Raw genomic sequence first — 18,085 nt, 5'->3', positions numbered from 1 at the left:
TATGTTTTTTTTATTATATATCTTGAATGTTATATCTAAGATTGAACAAATTATAGCTTAAATTATCATATTGTTCACTATGATTTATATTTCTTTATAATATTAATTATTATACTATGACTAATTATTAAGATTAACACTATCTATAGTGGTGTGATGTTGTATCTTTTTACAAATATTGACAAATATCTACTACAACAAGTATTATTATAGTTTATTATAAAAGAGAAATAAAATTGTTAGAATTAAATAAATTTATTTACTTAAAAATAAGTAATTTTAGGTATATAATCTGTTTATAATTTATATTCTATTTATTATATAGGTAATTTATTTATATTTTAAATTATAATTTTAGTTGTGTGTATATATCTATTAAGTTATATTTTTACTTAATAATAAAATTCCATAAAAATTACCAGATAAACTTTTTTCAATTGATTTTAAAGATTTCTTAAATATATGTAAGTCAAGCACTATAATTTATTATATGATTTTAATTTATACTGAAAGTATTCATTTAATATCCTGTTTTTTAATAAATATTTTAATTAGTAAATTTATCATATACTCTAAATTTAGGTAATAAATTATAGTAAAAAATTTATAATAATTTAAAATAATATTGATTTAAATAAGTTTAAAAAAATCTTTATTTATTAACTAGCAGTACTAAATATATGGTAAGTAAATAGTTAAATAATAAAATTTAGTAATCTTTTAATAATTATATCAATTCTTTTTTAAATAATAAATTTATTATATAATTTATAATTTAAATCTTTTATATTTATTTATATAAATTAATACTATAAATTAACTTAAAGTTTATAATAAATATTTAAATAAATAAACTTTTTAGTTACATTTATTAATATAATTTTAAATTATAGGATTTAAGTAAAGATAATTATATTAATTAAATAATTTTGTACATTAAATTATTATTATAATTATTTAATAAATATAAAAATATAATTTTTATTTAATAACATATAATTAAGTTATGGTATAATATAATAATATTTAATTTATTAATTTAATATTTATAAATTTAAATTATAATAAAATTATTTATTTTTATAAATTATAATTATATTATATAATTATAAAAAAAATAATATAAATATAATAAAATAAATTTATTATTTAATATATTAACTATTATATGTTTAATATATAGAATATAATAAATACATTTTATAATAAATATTTAGTCTTAATAATTTATAACTACAAATATTTATATATTAATAGAAATTATCAAATTAATAATAATAATATATTTAATATTTATATATTATATATTTTTTAAATAATTATATAAAATTTATTTATTAAATAAATTAAATTGATTTTTATTTTATCTTTTATATTATAATTTAAAAATATTTAATTAATTAATTATTATTTATATTATATATAATATAAATTTGAATGAATACTTCTATGTATTGATTTTAAGAAAGGCATTGAGTAGTCAAACTACACGTGTGAGCCACACGACAGTCCTTTTTCGCAAAATTGCCGCACTGCATTGATTATGATGCAACGCAGGAACACGCTAGTATAAATTAGTAGAATATCAACAACCATGTGTAGTTATATACACTAGTGATTATGATTGATTTAAGTTTAATGCTACGCTAGCAACTTACCTTGGCTTCGTACTGCATTCGCGTAACACGGCGGGCTCCTCGTGAGGCAGGTGGTTAGAGCGTTGGCTATTTAACCATAAGGTTGCAAGAATTGAATCCCTGAGCTGACAAGGCTAAAAAATCTGTCGTTCTGCCCTGAACAAGGCAGTTAACCCACCGTTCCTAGGCCGTCATTGAAATAAGAATGTGTTTTTAACTGACTTGCCTAGTTAAATAAATAAAAGTGTAAAAAAAAAAAAAACTAAATCGGCGTCCAAAATTACCGATTTCCGATTGTTATGAAAACTTGAAATTGGCCCTAATTAATCGGCCATTACTGATTAATCGGTCGACCTCTACTGGTAACTCTAATTAACTTATCCTTTGCAGCAGAGGTAACTCTGGGTCTTCCTGTCTGTGGCGGTCCTCATGAGCGCCCGTTTCATATCATAGACGCTTTTACTATTGCAACTGAAGAAACTTGACATTTTCCACATTGACTGACCTTCTTGTCCTAAAGTAATGTGGACTGTTGTTTCTCTTTGCTTATTTGAGCTGTTCTGCCATAATATGGACTTGGGTCTTTTACCCAAATAGGGCTATCTTCTGTTACGACACCCCCACCTTGTCACAACACAACTGATTGGCTCAAATGCATTATGGAAGAGAAATTCCACAAATTCCCTTAACTAGGCACACCTGTTAATTGAAATGCATTCCAGGTGGACTACCTCATGAAGCTGGTTGAGAGAATGCCAAGAGTATGCGAAAGCTGTCAAAGTAAATGGTGGCTAGTTTGAAGAATCTAAAATCCAAATATATTATAGATTGTTATAACAATGGACATTAGACCGGTGGAAATCTGTCCTTTGGTCTGATGAGTCCAAATGTGAGATTTTTGGTTCCAACCGCCATGTCTTTGTGAGACGCAGAATATGTGAACGGATGATCTCCACATGTGTGGTTCCCACCATCAAGCATGGAGGAGGAAGTGTGATGGTACTTTGCTGGTGACACAGTTTTATTTAGAATTCAAGGCACACTTAACCAGCATGGCTACCACAGCATTCTGCAGTGATACACCATCCCATCTGGTTTGCGCTTAGTGGAACCATCATTTGTTTTTACACAGGACAATGACCCAACACACCTCCAGGCTGTGAGGGCTATTTGATCAAGGAGAGTGATGGAGTGCTGCATCAGATGACGGCCTCCAAAAATCACCCRACCTCAACCCAATTGAGATGGTCTGGGATGAGTTGGACCGCAGAGTGAAGGAAAAGCAGCCAGCAAGTGCTCAGCATATGTGGGAACTCCTTCAAGACTGTTGGAAAAGCATTCCTCATGAAGCTGGTTGAGAGAATGCTAAGTCTGTGCAAAGCTGTCAAGGCAAAGGGTGGCTACTTTGAAGAATCTAAAATATATTTTGAGTTGTTTAACACTGTTTTGGTAACTACATGATCCCATGTGTAATTTCATAGTTTTGACGTCTTCACTATGATTCTACAATGTAGAAAATAGTAAAAATAAAGTAAAACCCTTGAATGAGTAGGTCTGTCCAAACTTTTGACTGGTACTGTATATGTAGTATTTTTTTATACACAACATGGATGTTGATCCAGGAGGGGATTGAATGTYTCTGCTGTAACCACAAAGCGGGATCTTGACATCTAGCCACTTAGCTAGMAAACCAAATGCCTAGCTGGAGCCCTGAGCTGGATATAATTTATTATACACTTAGATGGCTTTATAGTTATACAGAACTTATAGTTATAAGCAGTGCCGTAGAATGAGGCAGGGATGCCCCAAATATGATTATTTTATTTGTTGGCATTTGAAAATATACCGTTTATACCGGGGTATCACACAATCCTACCACACACACACAAACCCTGTCCTATGTTAACATACACTGTACGGTGTAATTACAGAGCGCTTTAGGAACCGCCGTGCCTACTGCCCTGGCCACATGGCATTGTGATGTAGCATATCACGGGAGGTAGAGTGAGTACTACTGACAAAGACAGATACACACACTCTCCGTATACCTCTTTAGAGGGGTTGGCGGGCCTGCTGCAGATAGTCTTCCAGTAGGACCAGATGAACATAATGAAGAACAGGTGAAAGACAACTAGGTATGATACTGTTGGAGAGAAGAAGCAAGAGAGACCATTCATACCTCATACGAGATCAAATATAATGCAATTATATCCATGAGGTCAAGGGATACATCTGGAATTTTGGTAATGAGCCCCTTTATCTACKTMCCCAGAGTCAGATGAACTCCTGGATTCCATTTTTATTTCTCTGACTGCAATTTGAAGGAAGTTGATAACTTGCGCAATGACTGGAGGYCAATGGGTAACTTCCTTCATACTGGACACAGAGACATAAAAATGATATCCACAAGTTCATCTGACTCTGGCGAAGTAGATAAAGGGGCTCATTGCTAAAATCCCAAAGTATCCCTTTAACCCTAAATCACAACTTTTCATCCCATGCAAAACAAGTATTTAGTTTACCATGTCTAAATCACAAGTACCAGCGTACATCAGTGTCACGTAGACAGAGTAAAGTTTGTGTGGGTTCAAGGTGGTGAAATAATGTGGGCCCAAGACAGTCAGTCTTAAATGCACCAGATGTTTCAGAATGTTACTTACTTTTTTCTGCATTATTTGGGATTGTTACTGAAAGAGACAAGGGGGTACAGAGAGAGAGAGAGAGGAGTTTAGAGAAGGCCTCTGATTTATGTTTTTGCTGAGTTACAGTACTAGGCTCACATCTACTTCCCCTTTCTCTCAACCCCCAGCAGCAGCCTGGTACTACCAGCAGGAGACCCACCAGTCACAGAACGCTTTGTTTTCCCTGCTGAAGGGATGCCCCTGACTACAGCATGTCATTGTACCATCACCAACAGCCCACAGAAACAGGCTAACCAGGTTAGACACAGTGAGTGGAAACAGTGTGGTTCACGAGGAGAGAGCTGGTCAGTTGTATTGGAATAAGTCAACTTGAGGCCAAAGTAGCCTCACATCAAATAGCTCTGAAGATGCTTGGCACAGACTCGAAGGCAGAATTACATAGCCAAAATGCAACCGAWGCTAAACAATGTCAAAATAAGAAATAAGGTCAGAGAAGAACAACTTCCAGTAGATTTGATTAAATAAAATATGAGATCGGACTAAATTAATCCAACATCCCCTCTATTCCAATATGGGACGAGGATTTAGTTTCCAGTCAATTCGATKGCGTCAATTTGTCTGTCCATTTCCTTCTAGCAACAGTGGCTTCTAACTATGGGCATGATTGGCTACCCACGAAAGGTAGCGAGTGTTTCACTCATTCTATTTCTATGGTTTCACTCAAGTAGCAAGTGTTACATTGTATTTTATCACTGTCACACTTGTACGGTGGTGACAATGATCCATACACATTATTACCCTCATTTCGTCCGAACAAGTTACTGTAAACTACCGGCTATACACATCCTCCAGCTGGGCAAGCAAGCAGTAWGGCAACTTTGTTTCAATGAAGAAACAAACCACGGTAACCCTCCAAAAAAAACGAGAATTTTATACTTACAGATACAGAGTTCAACGACGTATGCATAATAAGACCAGCCAACGACAAGGTTTATGAAAATAACAGGTATCCAAGATAAACTCCGCTGACAGCACCTTAGAACATGATGCGGCGCCATCTTTAATCCGCCTGGGGAAAATTGTGGTGTGACGTCAAAACTTCAGATTTTTCAATAGACTRATGCCGCGTTCAAACAACTGAGAACTCGGAAATCTCAGACTTCCGACTTCAGTGCGTTAAAACAACTGGGACCTCGGRAAAAAACGAGCTCCGACTGAAAACAATTGATTTGAACGGTCATCCAACTCGGAATTTCAATTGGGAACTCGGGCCTCTTTCTTCAGCTCCGGCCTCCCGACCTGAAAATCACTGACGTCATGATTTTCTTCTCCATCAGATGAAACCACCACAGATATGTACAGCTGTGAACCGTGAACTGGTAAGCCACTGGAGACTCGACATGAATCGACAATCTTATTTAATTACTGAATCAAATTAAATTGTATTTGTCATATGCTTCGTAAACAACAGGTGCAGACTAAAAGTGAAATGCTTATTTAAAAGTCATTTTCTAACAATGCAGAGTTAAAGATAAATCTATATTTTGAATTATTATTGTGGGGATGGGTGATTCTAGTAATTTAGCTCAGTATTGCAATCCCTGCTCGCAATGTAAACTACACATTTGTTCCAGTTCACCACAGTCCTATTCAATTAGCTTCTCCTGACCATTGTATTTAGACTGCCTGAGAAGGGATAGCATTTTCCATTATGCTTCACTTCATGTGTCAACATGAAAACCAGACGTTATGCCCTCGTTGACAAACTAGCCATATTTATTTAACCTTTATTTAACTAGGCAAGTCAGTTAAGAACAAATTCTTATTTACAATGACGGCCTACAMCTGGATGACGCTGGGCCTATTGTGCGCYGCCCTGTGGGACTCCCAACCATGGCCCTGTTGTGATACAGCCTGGATATTTGGGTGGAGATAACAGATAAGACACAAGATAGGCCTGCAGATGCTGTTTCTTGTTTTGAATATGCAAAAAAAACAAAAACATTCTGAGGTCTATTTATATAAGATTTGAATTTGTCACGTTTGCCCCGATGTCAAATGGTATTGATATATGAATTTATTGGATGAGTTGCCCCAAGCCCAGATCAGCTCCATCAACTACTCAGATAGTATCACAGTGCTAGGAGGTGAAATGTGACTCTCTCCTTATGACATATCTAAATCTCAAACCAACTTTTTTCTAAATCATCTGCTGTTGTTGACTCCCCTCACCTCTGCTTTTTCTCTTCACTCCCTCTGACTGGTTCGTCAAAGTCAAATGCTCCTACCTCCAGCAGAGGGCAGTAGTGCTATTGAAAACACAAAGGCACCCGCAGACTAGTTAGTAGCCTACATGACCCAATTAAAGCTCTTTTAATTCAGCCAGCAACCATGAGAATATAGCAGATAAACAAAGTCAACACAATTGATCAACAGGCTACCTGTACAAAAAGGAGTGCAGATACAGAGACACGTTATGCTAACCCCTCAGATCTGATTCAGAATATACACACACACATATACGCACACACGCATACACACACACACACACACACACACATTCACAGACAGTAATGACTACATGGTTATGTAAAAATGGACTCCTTCCCAGAGCTTCCCATTAAAATAATTGTAAAACTCAAATCAACTCCCCTACCCGTGAATACACACACACACACACACACCCCGACAAGCAGACATGCTCTTAAACAAACAAAAAAGAGTTTGTGAGAACAGAACTCATGATTTAGATTTTGCCCTGTGTTAGGCCCTGATAAATTACCTCAACATGACATGTGTTTGACACCTTTCCTAGAAGTTGCCCAGAGCCATAACGTGACCTGCCAGTGTCAACCAACATCCCTTGTCTCCGGGATAATGTTTCTAAAGGGTGAAGGGTGAGGCAGAGACAGAGAGAGCTTAGTGTCATCCCATAATTAGATTTTCTAAATACGATTTCAAACACAAGTGGTCCTTGTATTCAGATTACTGACTATGTGCTTTAGCCCTCTGGGTGGCAGCGTATAAATGAAACAAGCTTGTGAGTATTTACTGTAACTGCTGCTTTGGGGGTAATATATGTATTATATGTATCTCTCTGTATATCAGTGTGTGGCTGGTTCTCTGTAACTGTGTGCCTCTTTTTTGTCATGCTGTTCACCCTAAAGTGTTCTGGTAAAAGTAGTACTTCAAGTCTGAATGCAGACTTTGTTTTATTTCAATGTTAGCGGAAAAGAGGAGAGAGAATCAATCAAATGTATTTATAAAGCCCTTTTTACATCAGCCGATGGCACAAAGTGCTATACAGAAACCCAGTCTAAAACCCCAAACAGCAAGCCATGCAGATGTAGAAGCACGGTGGCTAGGAAAAACTCCCTAGAAAGGCAGGAACCTAGGAAGAAACCTAGAGAGGAACCAGGCTCTGAGGAGTGGCCAGTCCTCTTCTGGCTGTGTCGGGTGGAGATTATAACAGTGCATCACTACTCTGGACGGTTCTGACTTAGAAGATGTGGACAACTACAAATACCTAGGTGTCTGGTTAGACTGTAAACTCTCTTTCCAGACTCACATTAAACATCTCCAATCCAAAATTAAATCTAGAATCGGCTTCCTATTTCGCAACAAAGCATCCTTCACTCATGCTGCCAAACATACCCTCGTAAAACTGATCATCCTACCGATCCTCGACTTCGGCGATGTTATTTGTCACCAAAGCCCCATATACTACCCACCACTGCAACCTGTATGCTCTCGTTGGCTGGCCCTCGCTTCATACTCGTCGCCAAACCCACTGGCTCCAGGTCAACTACAAGTCTCTGCTAGGTAAAGCCCCGCCTTATCTCAGCTCACTGGTCACCATAGCAGCACCGACCCGTAGCACGCTCTCCAGCAGGTATATCTCACTGGTCACCCCCAAGCCAATTCTTCCTTCGGCCACCTCTCCTTCCAGTTCTCTGCTGCCAATGACTGGAACGAACTGCAAAAATCTCTGAAGCTGGAGACTCTTACCTTCCTCACTAACTTTAAGYACCAGCTGTCAGAGCAGCTCACAGATCACGGCACCTGTACATAGCTCATCTGTAAATAGCCCATCCAATCTACCTCATCCCCATACTGTATTTATTTATTTATCTTGCTCTTTTGCACCCCTGTATCTCAACTTGCACATTCATCCTCTGCACATCCTACCATTCCAGTATATTGTAATTACTTTGCCACCATGGCCTATTTATTGCCTTACCTCTCTTATCCTACCTCATTTGCACTYRCTGTATATYGATTTTCCGACTGTATTATTGATTGTGTCGTGTCTTTGGCMATGCCGGATTAAGTGAAATGACATGCTATTCTATAAAATCCTTTCTCTGTAATTAATATCACCTGATTGAGCTAATCATGTAAATGTAATTAACTAGAAAGTCGGGGCACCACAAAATAATATTTATAGATKAGTTATCTTCCGAATAAACTCTTAAAGACCTAGTAATATTTTACATCAATAGCAGTCAATATTAAGTCTCATCTGAAAGTTGTAAATTCTTGGTTATYTTCACGAACCCTGGGTAACAAATTGAATCAGCAATACAAAATTGGGTTTAATTATTTATTTACTAAATACCTAACTAATCACACAGAATTACATATACACAGAATTAATCATACCTTGATTACAAATGATGTCATTAAGGAAAACGTCCCTAGCGGACGGAACAGATATGACAGCTGGTTACACAAAGAAAAGGGGGCTGGGTTTGAGWGAAAGAGCGGGAAGACTGAAGAACAAAGGGAGAAGCGATGTCTCTATCGGGCCATAGGCAGCTACTCTATCGTAAATACAGAATCTTATGCATTCTAAATTACCGCCCATTTGGAAAAGGAAAATGTAATAAATATTTACTCTGAGCTGCGCTTCAATAGGTTGGTGGTATATGGAAGGCCGTGTTGCCCAACAGAGTCCTTTGTCCTTTGAAGAGTGTCTCTGGTGGTGAACTTGAAACGTTGCAGTGTCGTCGTTGTGTGGTAAACGGGATACTCTGTCTGTCCTTTCCCAGTCCACGCTTGGCGGCTGGAGTGAATCAGAGTTCAAAGTTCATACCCCGTTGCCATGCTTATATGCTCATGCTATATTCTGTCAAGTATTGTCGAAATTCATCATATTYGACGTGWCGATCGTYCTCTTCACGTGGGAATTCAATGCTAATTTCGTTAGGTAGCTGAGATTGGCTTTGCTCTGTAGGTGTCACCTGTCCTTCTAACGTCAAGGCCGTCGCCTTAATGTCCCCGGAACAGGAAGTTACATTGTCATCAAGGCTTTATATAGGAAGGGAGAGGAGGGCGTGTTTCATAGTTTATAACCAATGTCTCTTCACGTGGGCGGGCCACTGAGTCAGGCCTAATTCACTCATGAAAACCCWATTCTCACATTTTAGAAGCTAAAATCACATTTCATCCCCTCACAAATAATTTCATATTCAAACATTTAAATTGCACAACAATTCCATGTGAATCTGATAACTATAATGTGTAGACTTTCCACTGTACAGTTTGTCATCCTATCATTGATGAGAATGTCTCAGATGACAACCGAACTGACATCATATTCATTAAGTACCAACGCATATGTTCAATTGGTTGGATTACCAAAATATGGTTCATTTCCCCCCACCTTCTGATGCTCCCAGAATATCTACGTTAACCAAGGGATTTTCAATAGTCACATCAGTAGGGTAGAGAGAAGGAAAAAGGGGGGTGAGGTATTTATGACTGTCATAAACCTACCCCCAGGCCAGTGTCATGACAATTGTATGTTTGTTAATTCCATGTGTAACTCTGTGTTGTTGTATGTGTCGAACTGCCACAGACACTGTGGCCGCGTCCGACTATACCCCCGGACAGGGCCAACCAGGCAGGATATAACCCCACCCACTTTTCTAAAGCACAGCCCCCACACCACTAGAGGGATATCTTCAACCGCCAACTTACTACCCTGAGACAAGCCCGAGTATAGCCTACGAAGATGATATGGAATCATGTAGTAACCAAAAAAGTGTTAAACAAATCAAAAATATATGTTATATTTGAGATTCTTCAAAGTAGCCACCCTTTGCTAGTAGAAAGAGAAGCGCTACTAAGGTACACAATAGTACATTTTGGTAGATAGAAGGTGCTCTTTGGTAAAAGGTGTAAATTGGTCATCAAAAAGAAAAGAGGACCAAGGCACTCTTCATATAATTAATTAAAATGCCTTTATTAGTATGGCATGTTCAATAGAAACAACGTTTTTTAAAAACCGACACGTTTCGGATGCATGGCCTTCGTCAGGGAGTACAAAAAAAAAAGAGAATACAATGTCCTCTTTTGAACAGCTTTTCCAATTAGCCCTAATTGGAAGAGGGAGTGGTTACAAAATTGATTGGACACACCTAGTAAGCAATAATATACACATTAAAAGGTGAAATACTATAGCTATGTTATCATAAACATACAACTCCAAGCTAGAAGTATCAGAACACTTAGAAAGGTAGTTCTAACCTTAAATATGACTGGGAGAAGTGTCAAGAATAAGAAAGCAATATATTCCATAGTACACTAGAACACAGCAAAACATGAACAACAGTCTAACATAGSTGAGGGCAATTGAGCAAAATGTCCACTAAATGACAGCAAATGGATCAATCACAACCCTACAGGAAGGGTGAGAAATCCATATCTTCATTTAAACCAGGGTATTTAGTGGCCTGTAGTTTGTAAATCCAAAAACTTTCCCTTTGGTTTAACTGTTTAAGACGGTCCCCCTTTCTAATATATTTGAGATTCTTCAAAGTAGCCACCCTTTGCCTTGACGACAGCTTTGCACACTCTTGGCATTCTCTCAACCAGCTTYACCTGGAATGCTTTTCCAACAGTCTAGAAGGAGTTCCCACATATGCTGAGCACTTGTTGGCTGCTTTTCCTTCACTCTGCGGTCCAACTCATCCCAGACCATCTCAATTGGGTTGAGGTTGGGTGCACCATCCTCCATGCTTCACAGTGGGAACCACACATGCGGAGATCATCCGTTCACCTGTTCTGCGTCTCACAAAGACATGGCGGTTGGAACCAAAAATCTCCCATTTGGACTCATCAGACCAAAGGACAGATTTCCACTGGTCCATTGCTTGTGTTTCTTGGCACAGTCTCTTCTTATTATTGGTGTACTTTAATAGTGGTTTCTTTGCAGAAATTTGACCATGAAGGCCTGATTCACTCTGTCTCCTCTGAACAGTTGATGTTGAGATATGTCTGTTACTTAAACTCTGTGAAGTATTTATTTGGGCTGCAATCTGAGGTGCAGTTAACTCTAACTTATCCTCTGCAGCAGAGGTAACTCTGGGTCTTCCTTTCCTGTGGCGGTCCTCATGAGAGCCAGTTTCATCATAGTGCTTGATGGTTTTTGCRAACTTGAAGAAACTTTCAATGTTCTTGAAATTTTCCTTATTGACTGATCTTCATGTCTCAAAGTAGTGATGGACTGTCATTTCTCTGCATATTTGAGCTGTCCTTTTTTACCAAATAGGGCTATTTCCGGTACACCACCCCTACCTTGTCACAACACAACTGATTGGCTGAAATGCATTAAGAAGGAAAGAAATGAACTGTTAACAAGGCACACCTGTTAATTGAAATKAATTCCAGGTGACTACCTCAAGAAGCTGGTTGAGAGAATGCCAAGCGTGTGCCAAGCTGTCATCAAGGCAAAGGGTGGCTACTTTAAAGATCCTCAAATATAAAATATATTTTGATTTGTTTAACACTTTTTTTGGTTACTACACGATTCCATATGTGTTATTTCATAGTTTTGATGTCTTCACTWCTAGTAAAAAAAAAAWATCGAACTTTTAACTGGTACTCTATGTGAAAGAAAGATGGAGACAGGGTAGAGTGGTGGATGGTAAGGATAAAGTGATAGATTAAAACAGGGGCACTCAACTACTATTTGAGAAGGTCCATGTCACACATATTTCCTAGATGACAAAGGTCCGGATGGATATTGCAATTTATCGGCGTAGTAATGAACCCCAACATCACGACCCATACAACCCCAAGCTGCTCAAACTGTTCCCACCCCTCTTGAGAATATTTGTAAAGAATATTTGTACATTTTAAAGATAATTTCCTGGAATTCTACACATTTTGCCATGTCTTTTGTGTATTATGATACCTGAGTGACTCAACAAAATAAATTGGTTCCCCGGGGGTCGAGGCCCCTGAACATGTAATCTGGTCATGATAACTACAATATTTAGATAGCTGGTTAGCCTAATTGACCCATCTAGCTAACATGGCCAGTAGTTGATCAACTAGATTTTTTGGACAAATTAAAAATATCTCTCTACGGTCTATCAGTGAATGACTTAAGAAGAGGAAACCTGACCATGCACTACCAAATTTAGAAATTGGACCTTGTACATTGTACTATTACAGCTCTCAGCAGCAGTAAGTTAAAAACCTGTGTGTCGGGACCCGGGGTACATATTGAACCCGTTCTGGGTCCCGATCCGGATGGCGGTCCACCAGTTGAGTAGGACTTTAAGTAGAAGATTGGAAAGATGGAAAGGAGTGGAGGGGCAGATCTAAAAATAGAAATTGAGGAATGATCCAAAAGTGAGGTAAGATAATAAAGATGGAAGACAGTGGATTCACACTGTCGAAATGGGTTGGACAAGATGGCAACAAGCTCTGAGTGGAGGGCATAATGAATTCCATTGGTAAATGTGTGTGCATTTGTTTGTGTATGTGTGAGTGAGATTGATAGAAAATTGGGTCTCTGCTTCCAGGCGATATAGAAGGAGCGATCCCCTCCGGGATAAACGCTCAGCCCAGACAGAGCTCTGTGTTATTTAGCAATAACATTTAACATAAGTACGTTAGAGCTTTCATATTTCTCAAATTCCCCTAAAATCCTAATTCTCCACATTTACACAAATCCTATATGTGAGACAGGGATGGCTCCATGTTTCATTCAATTGAATTTCTGTCATTAATACAAAGGCTTGTTTGTTATCCTCTCTGATGTTGATTTTGATAAGCTGTTGGGGAGGTCATGGCAGTGGCTGGGTTTGTGTTGGAGGGACATGGTAATGTAGTTACTGTATCTCATGGTCACATCACACTCAGGGCATTTACAGGCAAACACTCTTCAAACAAATGGACATGCTTAACAAGACAGGAATGCATACACAGAGACATACACATTCACATACCAAAACCCATACCCATATAAACACATCAACATAAAACAGGCAAATATGCATATGTAACAACACAAGAGACATGAAGCCTAGACAGAGAGTTCTAAACAGAAATAGACTGCGATGTGGCGAGAGGAGGGGGTATCAGCAAAAGAGAAACAGAGAGTAAAAAAGGCGAGAACTGTGTCTGGGGTGGGATGATGACAGCTTCTGGCTCCGCTCCATCGCTGACGAAAGCTGCTTAGCCCCTCAGTTGCCATGGAGACCTGCAGGAGCAGCCAGAGAAAAAGAGGGTGAGGGGAGGGGCATGTGAGGGAGAAATAGAGGAGAAAGACCTGGTGGGGAGAGAAAGACAGAGGGAGGGATAGAGCGAGAGGAGAGAGAAACATACTGCAAGCAATTGAAGCATAGCCAGTCTGCAGAAAGGAGAAGGTGTATTGTAAGAGAGAATAAAGGTACATGTTCTGTTAGCAATAGCTGGGTGAGAAAAATAGAGCACAAAATCGGAGTACAACAGAGAAGAGTATAGAGACTCAAAATGGATATACAGTCAGAGAGTAGCGAACTCTCGCCGTGCGACCCACAGCCTGCTGGAAAAATCAGAAAGGCCTTCAAGCTGTTTGGGAAGCGCAAGCCAGGCAGCATCTTCTCCATGCGCGGCAAAGGCGAGGGGAACAACAAGTCACCTATCGCCAGGAGCAAGACAGTGGAAGGATTAACGGAGTCCGCAGCAGCAGAGCAGGAGCTGGAGAAGGAGACTGAGAAGGAGGAGGAACCAGAGGTGAGTCACAGAGAGGAGGAGGAAGCCCTGGAGGAGCCCCTGGGTGATGCTGGAGATCCCTCCATCCCTTCTGCTGGCCGTCCCTCCATCTCCTCTATGACCTCTGCCAAATCCCTCAGCTTCCTRATGAAGTTGCGGCGCAGCCGTCGAGGAGGACCAGACCGGAGGTTCCGTACAGAGTCCCAGCCAAAGGTACGCCAGCGTCGGGGCCTGAAGGGTCTCTTCAACARTATGGCGTGGAACCAGCGAGAGAAGGAGGCCAGGGACGAGGCCGAGACCCCCCCGAGCCCCCTCCTCATGTCGTCCCGTACAAACAGCGTGGAGATCATCAAGGAGGACATGACTTTGACTCCCAGACCTGCGCCTCGCAGCCAGGATGTCCCAGAGCCTGAGCCTGGACAAGAGTCCCCTGTTTCATCGAAGAGCCCCACAGTGAAGGAGAGCTCAGCCTCAAGCCCATCAGAGACGACGGCTCCCTCAGTGACTACAGACAGTGTCACTGAATCTAATGAGGATGTACTGCCGCCTCTGCCCACCACTGAACCACCACCCTTGGATCCTGCTGTGGATCGTCTGAGGTCGCTGCTTGCAGACATCTCCTCTCTGATAAGCTTTGACTCGTTGACAGGATGTGGAGACATTTCTGCTGAAGTGGAGGCGGAGTGGGGCAAAGCCTGCCCTACTGTCGGGACCGGACCTGGGACCAAGGGAGCTGTGGCTGGAGAGAAATCCTCATCAACTACTCTTTCAGCAAAACCTACCCCTATTTCTAAACCTACCCCTATTTCTAAACCTACCCCTATTTCCAAACCTACCGCTATTACTAAAGCTACCCCTTCACCTACACCAACCCCTGTTCCTACTGCTACTACTAAATCTAGTCCAACCCCTATCCCAACGCTTACTTCTAAATCCAAACCTACCCCTTCCTCTTCCCCCACCACTAAACCTACCCCCACCTTTACCCCTACAACCAAACCTACCCTTTCACCTTCCCCCACCACTAAACCTATCTCCACCTTTACCCCTACAACCAAACCTAACCTTTCGCCTTCCCCAACCACTAAACCTACTACTCCAACTTTAACCCTACAGACCAACATCCTTTTCGCCTTCCTCACCACTAAACCTACCTCCACCTTTACCCCTACAACTAATCCTGAACCTACCAGCTGGTCGATCAAACCTGAACCTACCCCTATTGTGATGAACCAATATTCTCAACTATCCCCAAACAACTATAAACTAGCTACCACTAAATCAAGCCTTACCCCTTTAAACAAAACTCTACCTTCCACCAACAACAAAATCCACCCCAGCCCTGCCCTGTATCCAAAACCTTCCCAGTATTACCCCACCTCCTGCCCCCTGCATCCAAACCTTCCCCAGTAGTTACCCCACCTCCTGCTCTGCATCCAAACTTCCCCAGTATTACCCTGTCCAACCTCCTGCACCTGTATCCAAACCTTCCCCAGTAGTGACTCCCACCTCCTGCCCCTGTATCCAAACCTTCCCCAGAGTTACCCAACCTCCTGCACCTGCATCCAAAACCTTCCCCAGTTGCTTACCCCACCTTCCTGCCCTGTTCCAAACTTCCCCAGTAGTTACCCTCACCTCCCGCCCCTGGTATCCAAAAACCTTCCCCAGTAGTTAACCACCTCCTGCCCCTGTATCCAAACCTTCCCCAGTAGTTAGCCACCTCCTGCCTGTATCCAAAACCTTCCCCAGTAGTTAGCCCACCTCCTGCCCCTGTATCCAAACCTTCCCCAGTAGTTACCCCACCTCCTGCCCCTGATCAAACCTTTCCCCCATTAGTTACCCCACCTCCTGCCCCTGTATCCAAACCTTCCACAGTAGTTACCCCACCTCCTGTCCCAGCCCCAGTGGCCAAACCAGCTTCTGTAACCAACACCTGCCACTTTCACCTCTGCCCCACCCCCCAAAATGATCTCAGTCCCATGTCTGGATTTCACTAACCGCACCTCCCTTCCCTAACATCCTTTTATCCTACGGCTGTCCCGAGCTCAGCATTTAAAATGCCCTAATTCCCGGTTCCAGTGCCAGCCTCAGTCACTAGCCCTGCTCCTGCCAAACCCTGACTCCCATTCTAGCTGACTCAAGGCTCCCTCTGCCCCTACTCCAAAATCAGGCCCTATGTCTAAGGCTCCCCCTGTCCCTACCCCTGCCCTTACCCCAACTCCAGTCCTATGTCTAAGCTCTCCCCGTTTCCTACCCCTGTCCCTACCCAACTCAGTCCTATGTCTAGGCTCCCCCGTTTCCTACCCTGTCCCTACCCAAACTCCAGTCCCTATGTCTAAGGCCCCCGTTTCCTACCCCTGTTCCCTACCACAACTCCAGTCCCTATGTCTAAGGCTCCCCCGATATCCTACCCCTGCCCTACCACAACTCCAGTCCCTATGTCTAAGACTCCCCCGTTTCCTACCCACTGTCCCTACCCCAACTCCAGTCCCATGTCTAAGCTCCCCCGTTTACCTACCCCTTGTCCCTACCCCAACTCCAGTCCCCTATGTCTAAGGCTCTCCCGTTAGCCTACCCCTTGTCCCTACCCCAACTCCAGTCCCTATGTCTAAGGCTCCCCCGTTTCCTACCCTGTCCCTACCCCAACTCCAGTCCCTATGTCTAAGCTCCCCCGTTTTCCTACCCTCGTCCCTACCCCAACTGCAGTCCTATGTCTAAGACTCTTTTCCCCCCCCCCCCCTCTTTCCCCGTTTCCTACCTCTGTCCCTACCCCAACTGCAGTTCCTATGTCTAAGACTCCCTCTACCCCTGCCTCATTCCCTTCTATGCCCTCTCCTGTTCTCTTCCTTGCCCCTGTGCAGTGTACGCCCCTTGCCTCTGGTCAGGTGAAGGGTGGTGAGCGCAATGCCTCTCTAGATACAGGAGAGGACACGACGAGTCCAAACGGCTTGGATGTGCGGGGTGCCTGGAACAATTCACCCAAGAGAGAAAAGAAAGGCCATGCTTCACAGACTGAGACACACATGGTCCCCCAGGGGCCCCCCACAGAGAAGAAGACGCCCCCAGTGAAGGCAGCAGGGCTCAGTAAGATCCCTGTCTGCGGTGGAGGCAGGGCAGTCAAGCTACCACTCCGTGAGTCCCAGTCCACTGACGACGAGGGGAGCTGGGACCCACCTACTCCAGGGCAGGAAGAGGAGGGTCCATGCCCCAGCATACGGCACGGAGTCAGCAAAGACACAATTAGTAACTCCTCTGCTGAAGCTGAAGTTGAGGCCAGTCATGTAAAACATAGCCCAGAGGAGAGTCGTCAGCTCCGCCAACCTACAGTCTACAGCAGTATACCGCGTGACTCCAAGATCCCTGTCAAGCTGGGAGTCCAGTCCAACACCCCTGTYCCCCAAGGAGCTAAGGAGCCCCCACGCTCCAAGATACCTTTGTCCAAGGTTCCTGTCCGCAGGACCGGCAATAAACCCACAGCCACCACAGCTGCAAGCGCTCAAAATAGAAAATAAAGATACGAGACTGCTTCAAACACAAACACCGTAATGGCTGCTTTCATCCAAAATCACTCTTTTAATATGATCACATGGGCACCGTTTGCATCCTTTTTTGTACTGTATATTTACAAGGACAGTCAAATATCTTCATGATTCTCTCRAATGGCACTCTATCCYACATTGTTTTCGTCTCTCTGCTTTWGCACACCAYCATCAGCTCCAGAGCAACACTAACATYGCGTCTGAGGCTCAAGCACAACAACACACAAGCACAACACCACATCTCCCCTGGGAACCAAAGGAAGGACTGGGACTCCCT

The 18,085-nt window shown here is 41.8% G+C and overlaps 1 protein-coding gene and 1 long non-coding RNA gene across 4 annotated transcripts in view; both read right to left on the bottom strand.

The window, feature by feature from the left end:
- The window catches only part of LOC111950048 (palmitoyltransferase ZDHHC20-A-like), a 42,206-nt gene extending 36,554 nt beyond the window's left edge, over nucleotides 1-5,652 (bottom strand). The window contains exons 1-3 of the mRNA XM_023967381.2: nucleotides 5,220-5,652; nucleotides 4,298-4,324; nucleotides 3,673-3,780 (exon numbers count right to left, since the gene is read on the bottom strand). Of these exons, the coding sequence (XP_023823149.2) occupies nucleotides 3,673-3,780; nucleotides 4,298-4,324; nucleotides 5,220-5,337 (253 nt within the window). The 5' untranslated portion in view covers nucleotides 5,338-5,652. The remainder of the gene's footprint in view (nucleotides 1-3,672; nucleotides 3,781-4,297; nucleotides 4,325-5,219) is intronic.
- Nucleotides 5,653-15,622: 9,970 nt separating this feature from the next.
- Nucleotides 15,623-16,085, bottom strand: LOC139022862 (uncharacterized). Of its 3 annotated transcripts, XR_011473919.1 has the most exons (4): nucleotides 16,010-16,085; nucleotides 15,929-15,969; nucleotides 15,736-15,799; nucleotides 15,623-15,691 (listed from the first exon to the last, which is right to left on the bottom strand). It is a non-coding gene; the product is annotated as an uncharacterized lncRNA (long non-coding RNA). The 3 variants fall into 3 exon arrangements; XR_011473917.1 differs by lacking the exon at nucleotides 15,929-15,969 and having other exon boundaries at nucleotides 16,010-16,084; XR_011473918.1 differs by lacking the exon at nucleotides 15,929-15,969 and having other exon boundaries at nucleotides 15,658-15,691; nucleotides 15,779-15,799; nucleotides 16,010-16,084.
- Nucleotides 16,086-18,085: the final 2,000 nt, after the last annotated feature.

The sequence above is a fragment of the Salvelinus sp. IW2-2015 genome, linkage group LG23 (assembly GCF_002910315.2).
Source record: "Salvelinus sp. IW2-2015 linkage group LG23, ASM291031v2, whole genome shotgun sequence".
NCBI lineage: Eukaryota > Metazoa > Chordata > Actinopteri > Salmoniformes > Salmonidae > Salvelinus > Salvelinus sp. IW2-2015.
The sequence above is the reverse complement of the archived record's forward strand: the minus strand, read 5'-3'. Positions and strand labels throughout refer to the sequence as shown.